The sequence below is a fragment of the Lagenorhynchus albirostris genome, chromosome 4 (genome assembly GCF_949774975.1).
Source record: "Lagenorhynchus albirostris chromosome 4, mLagAlb1.1, whole genome shotgun sequence".
Classification (NCBI taxonomy): Eukaryota; Metazoa; Chordata; class Mammalia; order Artiodactyla; family Delphinidae; genus Lagenorhynchus; species Lagenorhynchus albirostris.
The window spans coordinates 41,006,672-41,027,324 of NC_083098.1; the positions used below are offsets into that span (position 1 = coordinate 41,006,672).

Here is a 20,653-nt window from a genome sequence, read left to right on the forward strand (position 1 = left end):
ACCTATTAGACAGAATTTTTAGATGTGTTGAAACAAGATGTGTTGAAACCTTAAAACAAGGTTGTTTTAAGATCTGAATTAGAAAAATGTAAAAAAAGATCTAAATATAGTATAATTTAAAACATCTTGTGGGACTTCCCACAAGTGGGAAGTGGCTAAGACTTTGTGCTCCCAATGCAGGGGGCCTGGGTTCAATCTCTGGTCAGGGAACTAGATCCCACATGCTGCAACTAAGAGTTCGCATGCCTCAACTAAAGATCCCTAACACAGTAATGAAGATCCTGTGAGCCGCAACTAAGACCTGGTGCAGCCAAATAAATAAATAAATATTTAAAAATAAATAAATAAAACATTTTGTGTGTTTCAAGCTACTGTTAGTTGAGGTATCTAAGGAAAAAAAATTCTTCAGCTTCAGTATCTTCTGAGCTCCCAATATGGATATGTACACTTAAGTTTGTTTAACGTTATTTCTGAGGACTTTGGATTTTATTTATGATTGTATAATGAGAGTTAATACTTAAGGAAATCATAGTTCTTAGTTTAAACTTGGATCTGAGAAATTTTCTGGGATAACTTGGCATGTCATCTAGTCAGTAAGTGAATAATCATATTTAAATTTTGTTTTGCTGGTAATTTATTCCAGTTTCATCTGGCTAAATTGCTGCCCTTTTCATCTCCTTAGCGCATTAAAGAGGAAAAACAAGAATCTGAATTTCTACCATCAGCTGGAGGAACATTTAACATCTCCATCAGTGGGGGTAAGAATCTGTTGGTTTTGATTTCTAATTTCTTTTAACCATTTGAAAGCAAATAGTCCCTGAGTTTAAGTTAGAAACATTTTGTCACAGGTGGTAGAGGGTTGAAAAGAACTCAGTTATCATTTAGTACATGTAATCACTACCTTAAAAATGATGGTATGATCTGAAACCTATGTGATAGAAACTGTAAATGATCTTTATTATTACATTTTAGGCAATCTGGAAAATATGTTATTTTACCTGATTTTACTTATATGTATCTCAGTATATTTCCATAGATATCAACAGTTTGTGTTAGAAATTAATCCACCAGTAATATTCAGAAATCAGCATTGTGTTCTCCATTGTGCGTGTATGTAAAAATTCATAGGTGTAGTGTTTTTTTCTTGTAACAAAAAACTTTAACTTGGGTGTGTTATTTCTTTATTGCAGATATTGATGGTTTAATTACTCAGGCTTTGCTGACGGGTAACTTTGAGAGTGCTGTTGACCTTTGTTTACATGATAACCGCATGGCTGATGCCATTATATTGGCCATAGCAGGTGGACAAGAACTCTTGGCTCGAACCCAGAAAAAGTACTTTGCAAAATCCCAAAGCAAAATTACCAGGGTATGTTATTTTAAAAATAAACAAACAGCAGCATTTGTTTATAAAAGCAAAGCACTCTTATTATAGATAATTGAGATTCAGATAACAGTAAAGAACAAAAAAACCCATCCATAATTCCTTGACCCAGAAATAGTCATTGTTGATAGCTTGGCATGATTATCCCAGTTTTTGTTGTTTACATATATAATATTTTAAATGAAATATTTTTATTGTAGAAAAGTTAGAACATAGAAAATGTTAAAGATAATAATTTTAATACCCCCTAATTCTTCCATCAGATTGGTACATATCCTTTTGTATCTCTTTCTATGTATTTGTAGAATTTTTAAAAACAATCAATTATACAGGTATATATGTGTGTGGTTTTATGTATAAATATTGTCACTTACATTGTAATCATTTTCCTGTATCATTTAAAGATTCTTACAAAAATTTTTAAATTGCTCTATAATATTCTATAGTAGGGATTTATTATTTCTCTTATTTGGGGATGTTTAGGTAGTTTCTAATATTTTCCTAATGTAGTTGAGATAGCAGTAAACATCCTTGTTGTGCCTAAAGATTTGTGTGAATTTCTAATTGTTTAATGAGGCTGTAGTCCTAGGAATGGAATTTCTGGTGCAGAGGGTCTGTACATTTTTAAGCCCCTGCTTGATGATACTAAATTTCTTTCCGTGAAAGTTGTCCCAGTGTTCAGTCCCAGCAGCTTTGGTTGCTGTCGGTGTCCCCAGCCTTGTCTTGTGTCACTCCCTCCCCTGTTATCTTTTAGCCACACTGGCTGCCTTTCAGTTCCTTACACACTCCACGTGCCTTTCTCTCCCAGGACTTTGCCCTTAGTGTTCCATTGGTCGGCAGTATTTTTTCCTTCTCGATGAAATTAATTCTGACTTCATATCTTAAATGTCTGTATGCTCAGAAAGCTTTTCCTGATTCATCAGACTAAAAGGCATGTCCTCCTGTTAAATGTTTTGGTAACACCCTATAGTTCTCCTTCTCAGCATTTTATAAAACATGTTAGTGTGATTTTGTTGTTGTTGAGGAAAATATCTTTTATGTCAGTTGGTTTAAGGATATACTTCGCTTTGCTGCTACTTTATTTTTCATGAAATACTGTGAGTAGTAGTTTTGAAAGATTGATTGATTAGCCAGAGTTAATTTTTATCAATATACCAAAAGCTTTTAATTCTCCTTTTGTTTTCCTTTCCTAAGCTAATTACTGCAGTAGTGATGAAGAACTGGAAAGAGATTGTCGAGTCTTGTGATCTTAAAAATTGGAGAGAGGCTTTAGCTGCAGTATTGACTTATGCTAAACCAGATGAATTTTCTGCCCTTTGTGGTAAGAAAATGAGCTTTATATTTATATTATGTATATGGCGTGGTATATTGTAAATAAAATTAATGGCAGATTTTATTTAGAAATTTTTGTAAACCTACTAATAACAGATAAGAAAACGAAGCTCTCATTTGAATGCTTTTCTCAGTTATTATTAACTGCGTTGCTTCTCCATACCTACTAGTCATTTTTTAAAATAATATTATTTAATGATATTGGTTTCAGACAGACCAAACTGAGACTCTTGCTTCTGCCACTAACTAGCTATATGACGTAGGAAAAATTAATTTCTAAGTCTTAGTCTTTTCATATGTAAAATGGCACATAATCAGCTCTCACTTAATAAATGTTAGCTTGATAAAATTAATAATTATAACATTTGAGTAGAAATTACCATTAAAGGCCATGACTGAACTGATGACTAAGGAATAGTATTCATTATGTACAAGAACAGAAGCTTTAGGTGGCTAGTATAAAAATGAACAACCTTGAAAGTTTTATGAGAATGTAAAACTTACAAGATATTAACTTTCTATCATAAATAATTTAGAGTAGTCTAGCTATCATTGATGTTTATTCCAAATGTGCCATATTTTAGTCCACTGCTTACAAAAGCACCAGACATGATGAAATGCAGTTAAATGTTCATTAGGATTTTTCTGTTCAAATATTTTTCCCACTTTTAATTTTTTTCTAATATAATAAATATAAACCCATTCTACAGCTAGGTATAGAATCTTGTGAAATTGTTTATTATATAAAATTTGTCACTCATTTTCCACTCATTTAACAAATAAATATTTACTGAACATTTACATGACAGTGATTTTATTTCTGCCTGCTACTCATTGGTTATGAAGTTTGATCCATACCTCTGAAAATATTATTGGGCTGCTCATGACCTCATACACAGATTGCCTTGTATATAATCTTATTTGTTTTCCTCTTGATCTATAGATCTTTTGGGAACCAGGCTTGAAAGTGAAGGTGATAGCCTCCTGCAGACTCAGGCATGTCTCTGCTATATTTGTGCAGGGAATGTAGAGAAACTAGTTGCATGTTGGACTAAAGCTCAAGATGGAAGCAATCCTTTGTCCCTTCAGGTTAGTATCTTTGAAACAAAAGGTGCTTCCTTTCTAGTACTGTCTTTCACCCTATTTATATTCTAGAGATTGATTTGTTCCAGAAGTTCATTGCTTTCACCCTACTTAATTATGTTTTAGAATCTCTTTTGCTGGATAATTATGTGTATTTATTGCTATGTTTGGAGAGGCAGAGTTTGAGATGATGGGATGGTAAAATGGGAATGCAACTGTTTGTGAGAACCAAGTTGTGATATGGTAGTTACTGAGGGAAGTAGGTGGCAAGAGCATGAAAACAGCCATAGAGTTTACCTCTTTTCCTCCTGCTCCTTTCTCTGCCTCCAGTGATCCTGTGTGCCTTGGGCAAAGAAACGGTGTGAGGTAAGGAATGGGAGGGGTCCCCAGTACCAATGGGCAGTCTTCATGGTTCGGGGAAAATGAAAGTAAGAGGTAAATGGGATCCCGTGCAGCACTAAATACATGGGCAAGAGAGGAAGTGAAAAATGTGGGGACTATTCTCTGGCGCTGAGTAACTATATATTTAGATTTTTTTTTTCCTAAGCAGTTAGTCAGCAGTCTCAAGAAATTTCAGTCTAATGTTTCTTTTTGCCTCTGCAGAGAGATTTTCTCAGTATGGTTGTTGCTTTAAAGATCACTATTGAAACCAAAAGTCTTGTAGGAATCAAGGTTTTTCCTTCTAAGTGCTTCTGAGAGAAAACACACTTGTTTTCACACTTCTGGATTGGTGTACTTATGAAGGGCAGATGGGATACTCTTGTACTTTATACCTGAAGCATAGCTCTCTAGTGTTGAAAGAATAGGTATTGAAGAGCATTATGAGAAACTTCGGGTTGAAATACTAAGCCTGTTTGGAGGCTTAGTAGTACTATTTTTATAGTATACATAGTATAACAGTATAATATTTCCTCTTATATATTCTGGTAACCCTGTTTCTGCCTTCAGACATCAGCCTGTCACTTTCACTTTGGATATTTGCCTGTTTTAGCTCAGGAGACAAGTCTCTGGCAATTTAAGGATGTTTGGGAGAAGATGGTAACCTATTCCTTAACCATGAGTAGGAGACCTTCCTCCTCGCTTTTTCAGTTACCTAGATGGTGGTCAGCTCTTGCAGACCTTCTTAATATTGGTGATAATAGGTACCGTACTTTTGGTAGGCTTTGGAAATCTTAGTAACTCCTTCTCTTTTCCTGCTTCCTCTCAGTATACATCTTGGTATCATTGTCTGTTTCTCCTTCACTCTCCTTTCTTTTTCTCATTTAGGATCTGATTGAGAAAGTTGTCATCCTGCGAAAAGCTGTACAACTCACCCAAGCCATGGACACTAATACTGTAGGAGTTCTTTTGGCTGAGAAGATGAGTCAGTATGCCAATTTGTTGGCAGCCCAGGGCAGTATTGCTGCAGCCCTGGCTTTTCTTCCTGATAACACCAACCAGGTAATTAGAACTGGCCATTTTTCTTCTTTGAATATGTGAGTAAGGTGAGTTCAGTAGATAGCACTCAGTATGAAACATAAATGTACTAGTGGGTGGAATGATTTGGAGCAGTTGAATTTCTGTCACCTAATAGGTGAATATTATTGACACGTCTTCAAGGGTAATTTCAGGTGTATTCAAGTATTCAAGGCAGAGAAAACTACATCATATTCCTAATTTAGTGTCCTTATTTGGTGTGCAGTAAAACTTGGGCTTTTTCATGATACTTGTTTCAATTCAATAAGTGACTGAATATGTAGTGATGAATAGGATTGCCAAGATCCTTTCCCTGAGGGAGTTTCCAAACTCAAAATGATAACAAGTATACATGGGATTCCAAAGTGATAAGGACAATGATAGAGGTAGTGGGAGCACAGAAGAGGGAAATCTAAACCCAATAGTGCAGCATGGGTGGAAGCTGGGGTGGGGAGTGAGGCAGATTTTTCACAAGTAGGATATTTCTGCATTGTGTATCTGCTAGAGCTTAATTCGGAGGCTTTTCTTATTTCTGTACTTTTTGTTCTAAACTTTATTCTGTTTTTGACGAAATTTTTTAGTTAATTGTTTTCAGTATTTTGTCTGTTCTAGGGAATTGTCAGTAAATTTCATTGAGTAATTTCATTGAGTAAAAATACTTTTATCTGTGTTCCAGGACTGTGGAGGTATGACTCTCTAGTTGGTTTTGTATACACTTATATGTAGGATCCAGCTCATGTCTTTCCGAATTGTTAATGAGAATATTAAGTAGAATAGAAACAAAGTCTTTATCTTTATAATGACTTTGGTATAATAGTTTTATAGGATTTTTTACTTAATAAGGTCTTATTATTATATTGAAGTATAAGACCCTTTATCTTAAGACTAACTTACTCTAAGACCTTTAGACCTTCTGGCCTGAGAATTAAACTCTTTATTTTTAATACTGTTTATAATCACATACATTTTCTATACATTATTCTTCATGCTTTTCTTTGGACTTTTAAAGAACAGTCTTTATGCAAAGCTTGTAATTTTGACATTACTTGCACCTATATATCTCAGTATACCCTTAGTATTTTCTGGGGAATATTTCCTGAGACTTTGTAATATCATTATAGTATATAGTTCCCCTCCATAAAAGGCAGGTTTACCTAAGTATACCTACAAAATTTAAATGGTGTGTTTAAACCTTTAATGAATTTATAGAAATGTATAATTTTTCTAGATATTAAATGAACTCTTGCTGAAACATTTTAACACATTGCTTTTTTGTTGTTGTTTGGTAATAACTAGAACATGTATGTGGTAAACTCATACTTACTATAGATCTATATAATTATAGATCTGTGTGAGCTACCCTGAGTTTGACATCTTAACTCTTTTATTTCAAGCATCTCTTTTTTTTATTAATTTTCATGTCTTTCATAGATCACCATTTTCTTCCATCACCATCTTTAGCAGTTGATTCTTTTTTGGAGCCTTTTTTCCCTGCAGAGAAACAAAGTTGTATTTTTTCAGCTGCTTTTGTGATTTGTGAGCATTACGCAACTGCAAGAGAAACAGCAAAAGAGCAGTGATGATAAGTGACATTGATCTTGCATACTACCATGTGGTAGGCATAATTCAAATCCCTGCCTCAGTTAAATTACAAGTTACACTGTATATAATGGACCTTTGGTGTCAGTCTTGAGTATTAGAAACCATGATGTCAGACCCTAATGTGCCAGGGTTTATTGTATAATATCCAGCATATGAACAAAAATCATATGAATGATCAAGCTTACTTTAAGAAGATCAACATGCTGTCATATATAGTTGGGTGAACTCTTAACAATTTGCTTTGCTTTCTTCCATTGCTTCTTATAGCCAAATATTGTGCAGCTTCGTGACAGACTTTGTAGAGCACAAGGAAATCCAGCAGGACAACAGGAGTCACCTAAAATTCCTTATGAGAGGCAGCAGCTGCCCAAGGGCAGGCCTGGACCAGTTGCTGGCCACACACAGATGCCAAGAGTTCCAGCTCAACAATATTATCCCCATGTGAGTGATATGGTCCAGATTAAGTAGGAACATTTATATATTTCAAATTGGTGGTTTTAGTTTCTTGAGTAAGAGACCAGTGATAAAACTAGACAATGTATTATTTTAATGGTTATAGTTTTTCTGATCTTGAAAATAGCACTTATGATGTTTTTAAAAATTATCCCTTTGATCTAGTCAAATAATTTATAAACTAGGTAAAATTAATTTAAGCTCTCTGGGGAGATTTCTTCTTATTTCTCCATCACTCAAACTTAAATTACACATGTACATCTGTTCTTGAAATTTTTACAATTTGATTCATCTAACAAACTGTGAGTAAAGTAGTGGGAACAATTTTGTGGGTAATTTAGTCAATTTTTTTAAACGTTTTTAGAAAATAGTCTCTTTTTAAGTATTATTTTCTGAGTCATTAGTGTGGTTTTACTATGTCTTCTGTATCAGCACAGTAAAGAGTATCCAGAATACAAACATTTTTTTGGACAACTTTATATTAGAGAAAAGTGAGTGACCAAAGGTATATGAAGTTGTAGGTCATGGGGAATGTAAAGATGATTAAATAATTTTTATTAATTAACTAATTTATTTATTAAATTAAAATTGCCAAATGGTTAGTGGCATAAAATGTGACCTCTTATTGTCTTTTACTATTTCATGTAGAAACTTACATTTCCAGACCAGCAGATAGCCTTCATGTTCTTAAATAAAAAGTATATTTTCGTAAGTAGTAAATGGTCTTGATCGATAACAAAGTTAGTAGGTACTCTGCCCATTTTATTTATTTATTTATTTTTGAGATGAAACCACCTCGATGGCAGTCTCTCTTATTTATTTATTTATTTATTCATTCATTTATTTTTGGCTGCGTTGGGTCTTTGCTGCTGCGTGCAGGCTCTCTCCAGCTGTGGCGAGCGGGGGCCATTCCTCGCTGTGGTGCCTGGGCTTCTCACTGTGGTGGCCTCTCCCAACGCGGAGCAGGGGCTCCAGGCACGCGGGCTCAGCAGCCGTGGCACCCAGGCTCAGCCGCTCCGCGGCACACGGGATCCTTCTGGACCAGGGCTTGAACCCGTGTCCCCTGCACTGGCAGGCGGGTTCCCAACCACTGCACCACCAGGGAAGTCCCTCTGCCCATTTTAAAATAGAACAAATTGCTGATAGAATTGATGGGGTCATTTTTACATTTTGTAGCAAAAGTAATCATAAAACCATGAAAAACTAAATTAAAAAAAATTCAGGCTCTTTTGTCTATTATGCTTTTGATTGCTACTTAATCAGGATAGATTACATTTGAATATAATTATAACTGTACTACTCTCTGTTTTATTTTTTGGTTCATTTGACAAATATGAATTTAAGGGCCTGTCTTTATTCTCCCTGTTGAGGGTATATTGGTAAACAAAACTAAATTCCCCACTCTTGTTGCTAGACTTAGGAAGTGTATGACATGGATAGGGCAAATCAGGTGATGGCTGGGAAACTGAGAGGTGGAGAAGTCTAGCGACTAACCAGAGTTTTAAGACATAGAGCTTGAATTTGTCAGCATGGCTAGTTAATGGTTAATAGGATTGGAACTCCTAAACTAAGCACCTTGAGCTTGACCTCACTGTGTCAGAGCACTGAAGTAAGGCATTCTCTACATTGGGAGAAGAGAATATTTACTCCTTATGTCCTTGGGTTTAATCTATCTTTCTGGGAAAATGTAAAAACCTTGAAAGACTTTTATTATACTGTGACTTAGCAGTCTCATACTTTAAGAAAAGGAAAACAAATTCAGTCATAAATTACACAGTGATTTTTCTTGATTAAAGCTTATGATATGTTGAATGAGGACAGTGGCTTGTGGTTTTAAAGACATGCTTATAGGCAGGAGTAAAGGGATTTCTGAAAGGGAAGCCAACTGAGTAGGAGTTCTCTTCCTACTACAACAGCACATCTTTGCTATTAATTGTTTATATGATAGAGTTTCTTCTACAAAGATTTACTTGACAAAAAATATTCTGATGGCTTAAAAACATTTTTTTTGAAAACCTCTGGACTCCAGGGTAAGCAACATGGTGTAGTGTAGCAAACACTGGCCTGGGAATCAGGAGACCTAGAATCCGTCCTAGCTCCATCATCAACAAGTTGTATGGACTTCAGCCAGCCCCTTCATTTCTCTGGGCCTTGGTTTTCTCAATGGTAAAGGGTGGGGATTAGATTGGATGATCTTTAATATGCTCTGATTGTATGATTCTAAGCCTCATATGGAACTAACATAATTTTTGTGGCTCTAATGAAATCCGGAAAAGGGAGCTTATAGCAATATGTTTACGGATCTAATAGTAGCATGAATACAATTAGTGCTTCAAAAATCACTTTTTTACTCAATTACCTTTTTTTTTTTTTCCAGAATGTCTTCTTTCCTTCCCTACTTACAGAACTTACCTTTTCCCACTTACTCTTGACACTTGAACGGCATTGTTCTTTCTGCTTTGATTTAGTTTTCATACTGATTTTTCTACTACCTCCCTTCCCCTGTTCTGTTATGAAAGGTGTTTTTTTCTTTTGGAATCCCAGCTACCTTGAAAGCAATTGCCTGGCTAATGTGTGCTATCTTGCTGTTCTTATTTTTTGCTTTGCATCTGGCTATTAATGCCTGTTGGGTTTTTTTTTTCTTCTTTTAACATTTTCATGTTTTATGTTCTGTGATTGGTATTTCTTTGTTCAATTCAGGTTAGAATTGCCCCCACTGTCACTACCTGGAGTAACAAAACTCCTACCGCCCTTCCCAGCCATCCACCTGCAGCCTCTCCCTCTGATACACAGGTATATCCTTCATTATTCCTCTTTGAGCAGAATTCTGCTCACCTAAATATATAGTTATATATTCTCTACCCACCTCCCTTAAGTTCCCCTCCCCCCATCTGTCTATCTGCTTATTGCATTTTAGTGCCTTTAGGATGGAAGAAGCAGTTTTTAGCACAATTAATTTATTTTCTTATCACTCTCCTCTTCTTTTGCAGTTCTAAATTGACTTGAACTAGAAAAACATCAACCAAGGTTCTATCAATGGTTTAAATCTGATTTCACTGAATATTTTTTCCTTTCTTCTTCTTCCTCCTCCTCTTCTTCTTCTTTTTTTTTAGCATCGTAGAGAAGATAATATCTCCTTGTAGCATTTATACTTAGTATTTTCGAAGCATTAGTCGTGGATGGACTTCAGTAGAGATGGAAAATCCTAGTGACTTACTATAAATATCATAGATCCTATTTTATGAGGCTGTTAGCATCTCTTGCCATTCATTGTTATTATTACTTTGGACCTGTCTAATCTTTAAATCACACAAAATGTGTTGCTCAGAAAATGTGTCTTGAAGAAGATAGTATGCACAAAATGCAATTTTTTTACACAAAGTTTTTTTTTTTTAATTACATTTCAAAGATTATAAATCCATCTGGTAAGATTCTTGGTTCCAAATGTAATCCTCCTTTCTACCATATTCTCATTTCCTAGGGAGAAAATCCTCCACCTCCAGGCTTCATAATGCATGGGAATGTTAATCCAAATGTTGCCACAGCTCAGCTTCCCACATCTCCCGGTCATATGCACACCCAGGTACCACCTTATCCACAGCCACAGCGTAAGTAGTGTGACCCTGAAGTCCTGTCACAGCAGCATGTCTTGTCTTATCTAGTGTAGTAACTGTTTACTTTGAAGCTCCAAAGCCATGATCAAATCAGTTTTAACAAGTAAAGAAAGAACCATTCTGTGTAGGACTTGAGTCCTTGCTATAGCAAAGCATGGTTTCCCTGGGAGGCATCCTGAATCAACATGCTAGGAAACAGCTCCTGTGTCAGTCCATTCAGAACAGTTGGCTCTTATTCCTGAGCCTGTTAAAGTGAGTCAATTGTCCCATGATTTTGGTATAAAAAAATAGAATTTTAGAAATTATTTAGTACATATTCTTTTCCTTTAGGCAAGATGATGCAAACCATTTTTGGAAAATTGGTTCCAAGGGGCATTTGTTGTCGTCTTCCATTTATTTAATTTTTTTAGGAAACAGACTATTTTTTAGACCAGTTTTAGGCTCACAGCAAAGTTGAGTGGAAAGTACAGGAAGTCTCGGTATACCTCCTGCCTCCGTGCACAGCCTCCCCACCACAGACATCGTGCACCACGGTGGTCTGTTTGTTACAGTCAGTGAGCCTACACTGACTCAGCATTTTTGCTTGGAGTAGTTTATCTTAGGGTTCCCTCTTGGTGTCAGACACTCTGTGAATTTTGACAAATGTATAATAATGACCTTTCCCCTATTGGCTTTCATTTTTTTTTAAGAAACTACACTTGCAAAGTAAAACATCACCTCTATTTTAAAATTTAAAACAAGCAAAAATGCAGACCTCAGAGTGGACAATTATATGACTGAACAACTACTGTAAAACACGAGGATGTTACCTAGCAAGATCTAATCTTAACGAGCGTGTTCTGTGCTCCTAAGATGTGTGTTCTTACTTAACATGAGTACAAATTTGATACAGCTTTTCACTCAGTGCTCAGTGTGAAAGTGCTGTCTTCAGAGTAGGATGAGCACAGTTCTGTTAGATTCCCTCTGCAGAGGTTCATATTCTACCCATGGTCACACAAAAGGTAATGGTATCTGGGTTCAGGTCTTTGCATTAAAACATTAGTTGGCTGTCTGATTGCTTATTAACCAACTTTGTACAGTGTAAGAAATATAATAATTGTCTTGTCAGGGATCATACAGAGTTGCTTATTAATCTGGAACTGTGCTCAAACCCAGAATTTGAGTAGCTGATGATTTTACTAGATGTTGGAGAAGGTATCTGATTCATAACAATAGTGCTCACCCTACAGTTGTTATGGTGGAAGAGGTCTTGAGCTGCCACCAAGCTCCCTTAACTTTTACTGTAGAGGGGACTGCTTTGGATGTGTAATTCCTGCATGGCTCCATCTGATGGCTAGTAGGTGTCACTGCAGTCTTCACAGGAACAGGATGTCTCAGAAAAGGGTCAGTCTTCTGGTTTTTGGGTCTGATGACTCAAAGATTTTCATAGCCAGCAGCAGTCTGGAGATGTCAGGGTTCAAAGACTGGATCCAGTGACTTTTGGTATAGTTAGGGCATCCAGACTATTAAAAGCATAACCTGTTTTAAGTGGGTAATGTTTGGTTGTAGCTTATTATTAGAAGAATTGAAAATAATTTCCATAGAATGAGATAACTTTGGTTTTCTGTTGCTGTCTGAATAAATTAGTAACTAATTAAAATTTCTGTTTCTTCTCCTTGGTGTAGCTTATCAACCAGCCCAGCAGTATTCCTTCGGAACAGGGGGGTCAGCAGTGTATCGACCTCAGCAACCTGTTGCTCCTTCTGCTTCAAACGCTTACCCTAACACCCCGTACATATCTTCTGCTTCTTCCTATTCTGGGCAGTCTCAACTATACACAGCACAGCACCAGGCCTCTCCACCTACCTCCAGCTCCACTGCCTCTTTCCCTCCTCCTCCTTCCTCTGGAGCATCCTTCCAGCATGGCGGACCAGGAGCTCCACCGTCATCTTCAGCTTATGCGCTGGCTCCTGGAGCAACAGGTACACTGCCTGCTGCCGGCGAGCTGCCTGCATCCCAGAGAACAGGTCTGCGCTTGAAAGGGACTTGGTTTGGCTCCGTCTTTTATTTTTTCGTGATCACGTGGGTGGATGGAGGGGAATTATTTCTAACTGTAAACTGGGCAGTGTGAGGTATTGATTTAATTGTATAACAAATTCTAAAACTATTTCTAAAAGTGTGATTTTCCCATAATGAACTTTAGTTGCTAAAAGAGGAAAGCTTTAGAGCTTTAAAAGGGTAAGAGCATATAATCTGCCATTGAATTTAAAATAAGCAGTAAGAAATTAGTTGGCCAGATAAGTGGGGGTTAATTGACACTAATTGACACTAATTTCTTTGCCAGAGTAAAACGATACTCTGTGTTCTTCCTGAATTTTCAGATTTTAAGAAATGAGGCTGTACAAATTTTGTAATTATGTTTGTTTGTAAAGGTGAGCAAGGATCTCGACATGTGTATTGAAAGGAAAAAAGTGAAAGAATGCAACTCTGACAGAATCTCTAAGACAGCAGAAAGTATATAGTAGTGCAGGGATTCTCTCCATTAGGACAATTCTACCCTCACAAACATTTTGGAAATTTCTAGGCATTTTTGTTGTTGTTGGCAGTATAGTTCTGCCTGAAATTTTCTAATTAAAATCATAATTTAAAATTATTTTTATAGTAAACACACATTTTATAAATTCTTTTTATCTTTCATGTTACAATTAAAGCATTCTATTAATTTTTTATAAGGGTAATATTATCTGATTTTCATGTTAGGATTGTAAAAGGGACCTCAGAAGTATTACAAAAAGAGATCAATGAATCGGGGCAAGAACCACTAACATAGTAAAGAATTCAGACTTTGGAATCAGACTTCCTGTGTTTGTACGACAGCTTCACTCCTTTCTAGTTATGTGACCTTGAGTAAGTTACTTAACTTTAAGCCTCAGTTTCCTCATAATAATAATAGTATGTACTGATAAGCTTATGAAGAGATTGAATGCATTAGTACATTGAGAGCATTTGGGGACAGTGACTGCAAAGTTAGCTGTGATAACACATCGCTCAAAAGTAGAGCTCTGTTCCTTTTTTTTTTTTGTCCCTGCTTTAATGTATACTTGTTACTAAGGCTATTTGAAAATAGTTTCCTTTTCAGATTATAATTGATGGTTTTAAACTAGAGGGGCAAAACAGGAGTGAGTCTTGCTTTCTAATACTGAAGTTATTCCTGGAAGTCCAGTATATGTTGTTCTCTTTTTATCTGCTAAGTAGTAGCTTTAATAACTGAAAACACTGAACATATAATAGGATTTATTGAGGAAGTATTTTTTTCTTGGAAGTCTTATGGATCCAGAATTATACACATATCTCCTTCTCTCTTCTTTGATATATAATATTAAAGTCCAAAGTACCAAAAATCATACACACAACATGTATCAGCCTTTACTGCACAAATAAAATTTGTATAATTTTCAATACAGATATTTCAATAGGTTGATATTTAGAGAGGAGTGTTAATTCAATTGTAGAGTTCAAAAAATTACCTTTTAAAACCTGGATGAGTGAAAGCAGTATATATTCTGAATAGTTGGGTAATAGCTTGAGTGAAAGATGGATTCAAGTAAATCCCCACATAAGAAAGTGGTACAGTGAAGTAGGAAAGTGAATTATCATTTATTGAACATACATTGGACATGTACCAGCACTGCCATATATTTTCTTTTTTCTCATAACCATGAGAAATAGGAATAATTATTTTTTTAAAAATTGCCATGAGGAAGCTTGAGTTTCCTAGGGTTATGTATAATGTTTTCATGATTGCACAGTGATAGTCTCCAAGTTGAGATACAACTGAGATACCCCAGTCTCTCAGTCTTCAGAGCCCATGTTCATTATTCTTTACCAGATAGTCTAGTCCTGATGAAAGGGGTAGAAATAGCTATCAGTGTTGGAATTACAGAAACATTTAGCATCACTATTTTAAGCATTTGTTACTTCATCATCTAAATTAGATATTTGCATGGGTATTTTTTTCCTCCTTAAGCTAAAGGGCATTTGGCCATATAATAAAGTCTTTGCTTATGTACAAAGTAACAGTGTTCTAACCTGGCTGAGAAGCAGAGTAACTAATAGGAAGATGAAGCCATACATTTTTCAATACTCAGCATGCACTAAGCTAGCTGCTTTGTTACCTCTTGCATGTTAGTAGTCCCTGTATTTTAATTAACAGTTAGAGCTTTACCTTATTTTTATTTTTTGATTTCCTAAAAAGTTTGCTTAGGTTATACAGATAACTGTGACTAAAAGTTTTATCTTTGTCCTAATATGTCTTAGATTATTATATCATGGTTTTCTACGGGACTTGGAAATTCCACTTATCCGGTGGATTCTTCTTGATAGACAGTAGGATTTTCAAGCCCTGTAACTATTAGTGAAACAAAAAATTATGTGCCCACTGCTCAGAGAAACTCATGTTACAATCATCAAAACATTCATTCAGTAAATTCTTAATGAGAACCTGTTCAGTCTATAATCAGAATTATTCTAGGCACAGGTAGGAAGGCAGAAAAGTACAGTACATTTCTAGTGAACAGCACATAGCTTTGTTGTAAGTTGGAACATAAAATTTGTATTGGGGCCAAATTTTGGAAAACATTAAATGTCAGGGGAAGAAATTTACACTTCATACAGTAAGAAGAAAAATTCTAGTGGAGGAGTTTGAACTACTGAGAGGCATGGTCAAAGGGTACTTTAGGGAGGTTAATCCGGAGCTGGTTCTGCAAAACGGATTGTGAGCAGCATGGCAGAATCAGAGGCAAGGAAAAGAGGCTGTCTCCAAGTTCTATGTATAAAGTGCTAACAGCCTAAGTTAGTATAGTGCAACATGTTTCAGTGGTGGCAGCACAAAAAGCAGGAAGTTTTCCTAGCTCTACTGTCCAGGATAAGTAAGATACTGCTGGTATCCCCCCACCTTTTTTTTTTGTCCCTGGTTTAATGTATACTAGTTACTAAGGAAGAGCACTTTCAAATGTGAAGGCCCAAGAAGTTTACTTAGAAAAATTTTCTGATAAAATGACAAGCTCTCATGAAGCTGTTTTTGAGTAAACAGTATTGATTTCATTAAACAATGGAAAATTTAATTTGGGTCTATATATATATATAGTCTTGTGCTCCTTCACATAGAAGAGTCTTGAAGGGGCATAATATTGCATATTTTCGTGAAACAGTGTGCTGAAAAAAAAATTTTTTTTTTAATTTTCATAAACACTCCGTAGTCAAACTGTAAGTACCTGGTTTTTAACCCTTTAAACAAAGGAAAGGAGCATGATAGCCTTCCTTATTTTTCTTTGGATAAATTTGTTTTATCGCATGTCATTGGAAAATGACCTTAAGGATTCATTCTTTCTAAATTTAAGTTTTTAATTTTGTGATGCCTTTTTTAAAATGTGACGTGTGAGGCTAACGGGGAAGGGGGAGGTATATGATTAACAAGGATGCTGTATTCTCTCTGTCTCAAATTATCTTTTAGCCAAAAGTCTCCATACCATTGGCACTAATATTTTTCTGTGAATCCACTGAAAGTATCTTAGCCAGTGCCTAGATCCTACCGTTATGCAAGGACACCTTGAGAAGGTTCCCAGTGAGAAGTGAGATTGAAGTAAAGATGGTAGCAACTCCACTTCTGTGTGTGAGACCAAGCGCTTCTCTCTTCCTTCCCTAAAGACCATGTGGAGGACTAATCCCTACACTAAGGTGGATAAGGGTCTCCAGAATCCAGTGACATGCCATATTCAGTTTTTAAGTTAATGTTCCCTTGATTTTTATTAATTTTTTATTGTAGGATTTTGAAAGACCTCAAATAGTATAGAGAATAAAATTAAAATTATCTGTAATTCTGCCACCCATATATAACCACTAATAATTTAGGTGTATTTATTTCCTTCATACACATATATGCACACATATATGTATGTATGCATGTATTAAAGTTCTTTTAATGTTGAATATATATAACATAAAATTTACCATTTTAATCATTGTTAAGTGACATCAAGTGCATTTACATTATTGTACAATCATCACCGCTAACTAGGGAAATTTTTTGTCATCCCATACTGAAATTATGTAGCCATTAAAAACCTCCTGTTTTCCCCAACCCCTGGTAACCACCGTTTTACTTTGTTTCTATGTATGTATTCTAGGTACCTCATATAAGTAGTCATACAGTTTTTTCTTCTTGTAACTGGCTGTTTCACTGTCTTTAAGATTCATCCATATTATAGCATGTATCAGAATTTCATTTTTAAAGCTGAGTAATATTCCACTCTAAGTATGTACCACATTTTGTTTATCCATTAACCTGCACATGGGCATTTTGGCTGTCGTGAATAATGCTGCTGTGAACATGAGTATACAAATATCTATTCAAGTCCCTGGTTTCAGTTCTTTTGGGTATATACCCAGAAATGGAATTACTGGATCAAATAGTAATTCAGTGTTTAATTTTTTGAAGTGGTGGCACTATTTTACATTTTCACCAGCAATGCGTAAGGGTCCAATTTCTCCACATCCACACCAACACTTGTTGTTTTCTGTTTTTTTGTTTTTGTTTTTAATTCTCGCCATTCTAATGGGTGTGAAGATAGTAGTATCTTATTGTGTGCATGCATTTTTAAAGAATTGAGATCATAACTCGCACATACACTCATAATTTACATCTTACTACTTTCCTTAATATTACACCATGAACCATTTTTCAATGTTCTTTAAAGTTATTGTCATGTTTAAAAAGAGTAAGAAAGAGATTTATGCCCATTTTTAAGGTTTTTTGAAAAGGTAAAAAAGATTATCTTCCCTTACTAGTTTTATGAGAGAATTATGTCCAAGATTAGTCTCTGCTATGTTTTTTTAAAAATATTGACCAAGAGTATCATTTTGCACATCCGTAATGAACCCCCACAATACTGTCTCCTGTAGATATTCATGTTCTTCATTTAGTTTGCTTTACCTAGTGTTGCTATTAAAGTGTGTCTCAATAAAGTAGAGGTCAATTTAATTGTGTTTTTAAAAAGTCATATTTAAACAATTTAAAGATATAAAAGCAAAACTATTGAGGGGTTAGAATCATAGCTAAGATAAAACTGTTAAATTGATCAGAGATTTGAACAAGGATTTTTCTGGGCTGAAATAAAACATATTGCTAAATATATTGCATGGTTTGAGGTTAGGAGGGGCCAGTTAGGCATATATTTTGGTGGGAACTTTGATTATTGTACAATCGTTATTTTCAATTCAACAGGCAGCCTACCCTCAAGTTATGAGGTATAGCCAACTGGCTATATGTTCCTGTTGAAAATCTTTTTGTTTCTTATTTCATTCAGTTTTACTCGTAACTTTCAATTTAATTTGATTTCATTATAACTTTGGTGTCATTCTACCAAAGGGTCATATGAAATTGTTCCACATACTTTTTTGTGCTGCTAATAGTTGGTGAAATCAGGATACCCCCTCAGGCTTTAATATCCAAGGCTAAGATCACTGCCATGAGAGGTTAGAGGAAAAACTGGTCTCACCTTCTGCTCCCACGTTTCATAGGGCTAGAGAGGAGGCATGTTGTTGAGACTGCTCCCTGAAAAAACTGATCAAGGCCAGGGTACCTCCAGTACTTTTAGGTTTTTCACACCGTCGACTCCCCCCTGCCCCGCCCCAATACCAAAATCCAAGGATGCTCAAGTCCTTTATATAATGTGGCGTAGTATTTGCATATAACCTACGCACATATACTTTTATGTCTAGATTGCTAATAATACCCAATACAGTGTAAATGCTTGCAGCAAATTCAAGCTTTGCTTTTGGGAACTTTTTGGATTTTTTTCCTCCCTGAATGGTTCCCCCCCCCCCCCCCGGTACGTGGGCTTCTCACTGTTGTGGCCTCTCCCATTGCGGAGCACAGGCTCCAGACACGCAGGCTCAGCGGCCATGGCTCACGGATCCAGCTGCTCCGTGGCATGTGGGATCTTCCCGGACCAGGGCACGAACCCGCGTCCCCTGCATCGGCAGGCGGACTCGCAACCACTGCACCACCAGGGAAGCCCCCTGATTGTTTTTGATCCTCAGTTGGTTGCATCTGCAGATGTAGATCTTGGGGATGCACTGTATAGTGTCCCCCTCAGCCCAGAAGCTGAAGTCTGGTGCTAGAGAGTACATCAGTAGTTGCAAATCAGGTCTGTCCTCTGTCATAATGCACACACAGTGACTCCCAGGGATTTATTAACTGTAGTGCTATGAGGTCATATCTTGCATGGGGAGTTAAATTGTAAAGTCATCATTTAAGACAAAAATAAATCACTTAGAGTCAGTTATCCGTGATCACCCCTTTCTTCAGTTAAGCCCTCATGAAGAAGTTGCTTGTGGTTAGAAGCCATATTGTATGAACAACATCTATCCTTAGCTCCATACAGTGAAATTTCAAACTGTGGGATTAGTTCTCCCACCTCACAGTTCCTCTGGGGCATGTGCTTCTTGAGTAGAGCTCAAACTGAATTGAACCACTAGTTAATGCTACATTCTCTTGATTCCTCTCTCCCCAAGTGAAGATAGTTGAATTCCCCTAAGTTGTGTGTTCATATGATGTATCTACACTGCATGCTTTTGATTGGAGGCTGGACCTGGACCAATCCTGAATATCCGACAATTTTGGAATTGCTGTATCAGTTCTCAGCCTTCTTTCCTCTTGTCCACTGCCAGAGACTTCAGTTCTTTCAAGAGAAGTAGTGATTTCTGGAAGATTTGTGCTAAACAGTCTGCAAATCTGTATATTCTTATAGAAAAGACCATATGGGATGGTTACATGTTTACTGGGCCTGTTCCCATTTATGCTCATACTCATGGTGTGACCCCAGAAATTAGTTCCTTCAGAATGCAGATCCTTGGGGCCTCCCAAATCCAGCAATAAAGTAGCACCTCCTTGTTAAGATTGTCTAACATGCTTATTATCTTTATCAATGTAGTGTTGAAGTCCGCACGACAATGTAGAAATCCTCCCATTTCTCTTTAAAACCCTACTACTTAAAGAGGATTTGGACCAGCAGCATTGGCATTACCTGGGAGCTGGCTGAAGCAATAGAATCTCAGGCCCTACGCTATACCTAGTGAATTAGAATCTGCATTTTTACAAGATCTTCACCTGATTTGGATTCACAGCTTTAAAAAATACTAAAATGGACACAGTTATAATATGTTAGGAAGTGCTCTCAGCCCTCCCTGCACCATGATATTACTGAGCTTCATTGATCAAATAGTAGAAAAGTCATCTGTGCAAACAATTAGGGAAATAATGTTGTTTTAAATAGGAAGGAACAAAATTTTCTCTTAAAAGAGACAGCTGGCACAGTGAGAGAAAAAAATAGTGTTTAAGAGTTGATTGGATCTGACACATTTAAATGAATTAGCTTTGCCCACAAACTGATTACTCTCTTAATTAGATAGAAACCATTTCACGTGACTTGATTAAAAAGTTAGTTTTATTCCCTTATAAAATTAGTTCTTTCTTGGGGTTGATGGAGGGAGGAGAAACAATTATAAAATGAGTAGAGTTTACAGTTTGCAGGGCAGAAATAGAGACACAGATGTAGAGAACGAACGTATGGACACCAAGTGGGGGAAAGTGGTGGGGTAGGGGGTGGTGGTGGTGGGATGAATTGGGAGATTGGGGTTGACATATATACACTAATATGTATAAAATGGATAGCTAATAAGAAACTGCTAT

General features: G+C 36.3%; 1 protein-coding gene across 18 annotated transcripts in view; it reads left to right on the forward strand.

Annotated features, from left to right (window-relative positions):
• SEC31A (SEC31 homolog A, COPII coat complex component) overlaps positions 1–20,653 on the forward strand; it is a 64,345-nt gene that overhangs the window by 32,601 nt on the left and 11,091 nt on the right. For 7 of the 18 annotated variants that reach the window (XM_060147922.1, XM_060147926.1, XM_060147928.1 and 4 more), the window contains 9 exons: positions 683–758; positions 1,191–1,369; positions 2,579–2,705; positions 3,660–3,805; positions 5,066–5,239; positions 7,124–7,297; positions 10,010–10,102; positions 10,791–10,917; positions 12,588–12,929. In XM_060147922.1, the coding sequence (XP_060003905.1) occupies positions 683–758; positions 1,191–1,369; positions 2,579–2,705; positions 3,660–3,805; positions 5,066–5,239; positions 7,124–7,297; positions 10,010–10,102; positions 10,791–10,917; positions 12,588–12,929 (1,438 nt within the window). The remainder of the gene's footprint in view (positions 1–682; positions 759–1,190; positions 1,370–2,578; positions 2,706–3,659; positions 3,806–5,065; positions 5,240–7,123; positions 7,298–10,009; positions 10,103–10,790; positions 10,918–12,587; positions 12,930–20,653) is intronic. The other 11 variants (XM_060147930.1, XM_060147933.1, XM_060147934.1 and 8 more) reach the window with 5 other exon arrangements.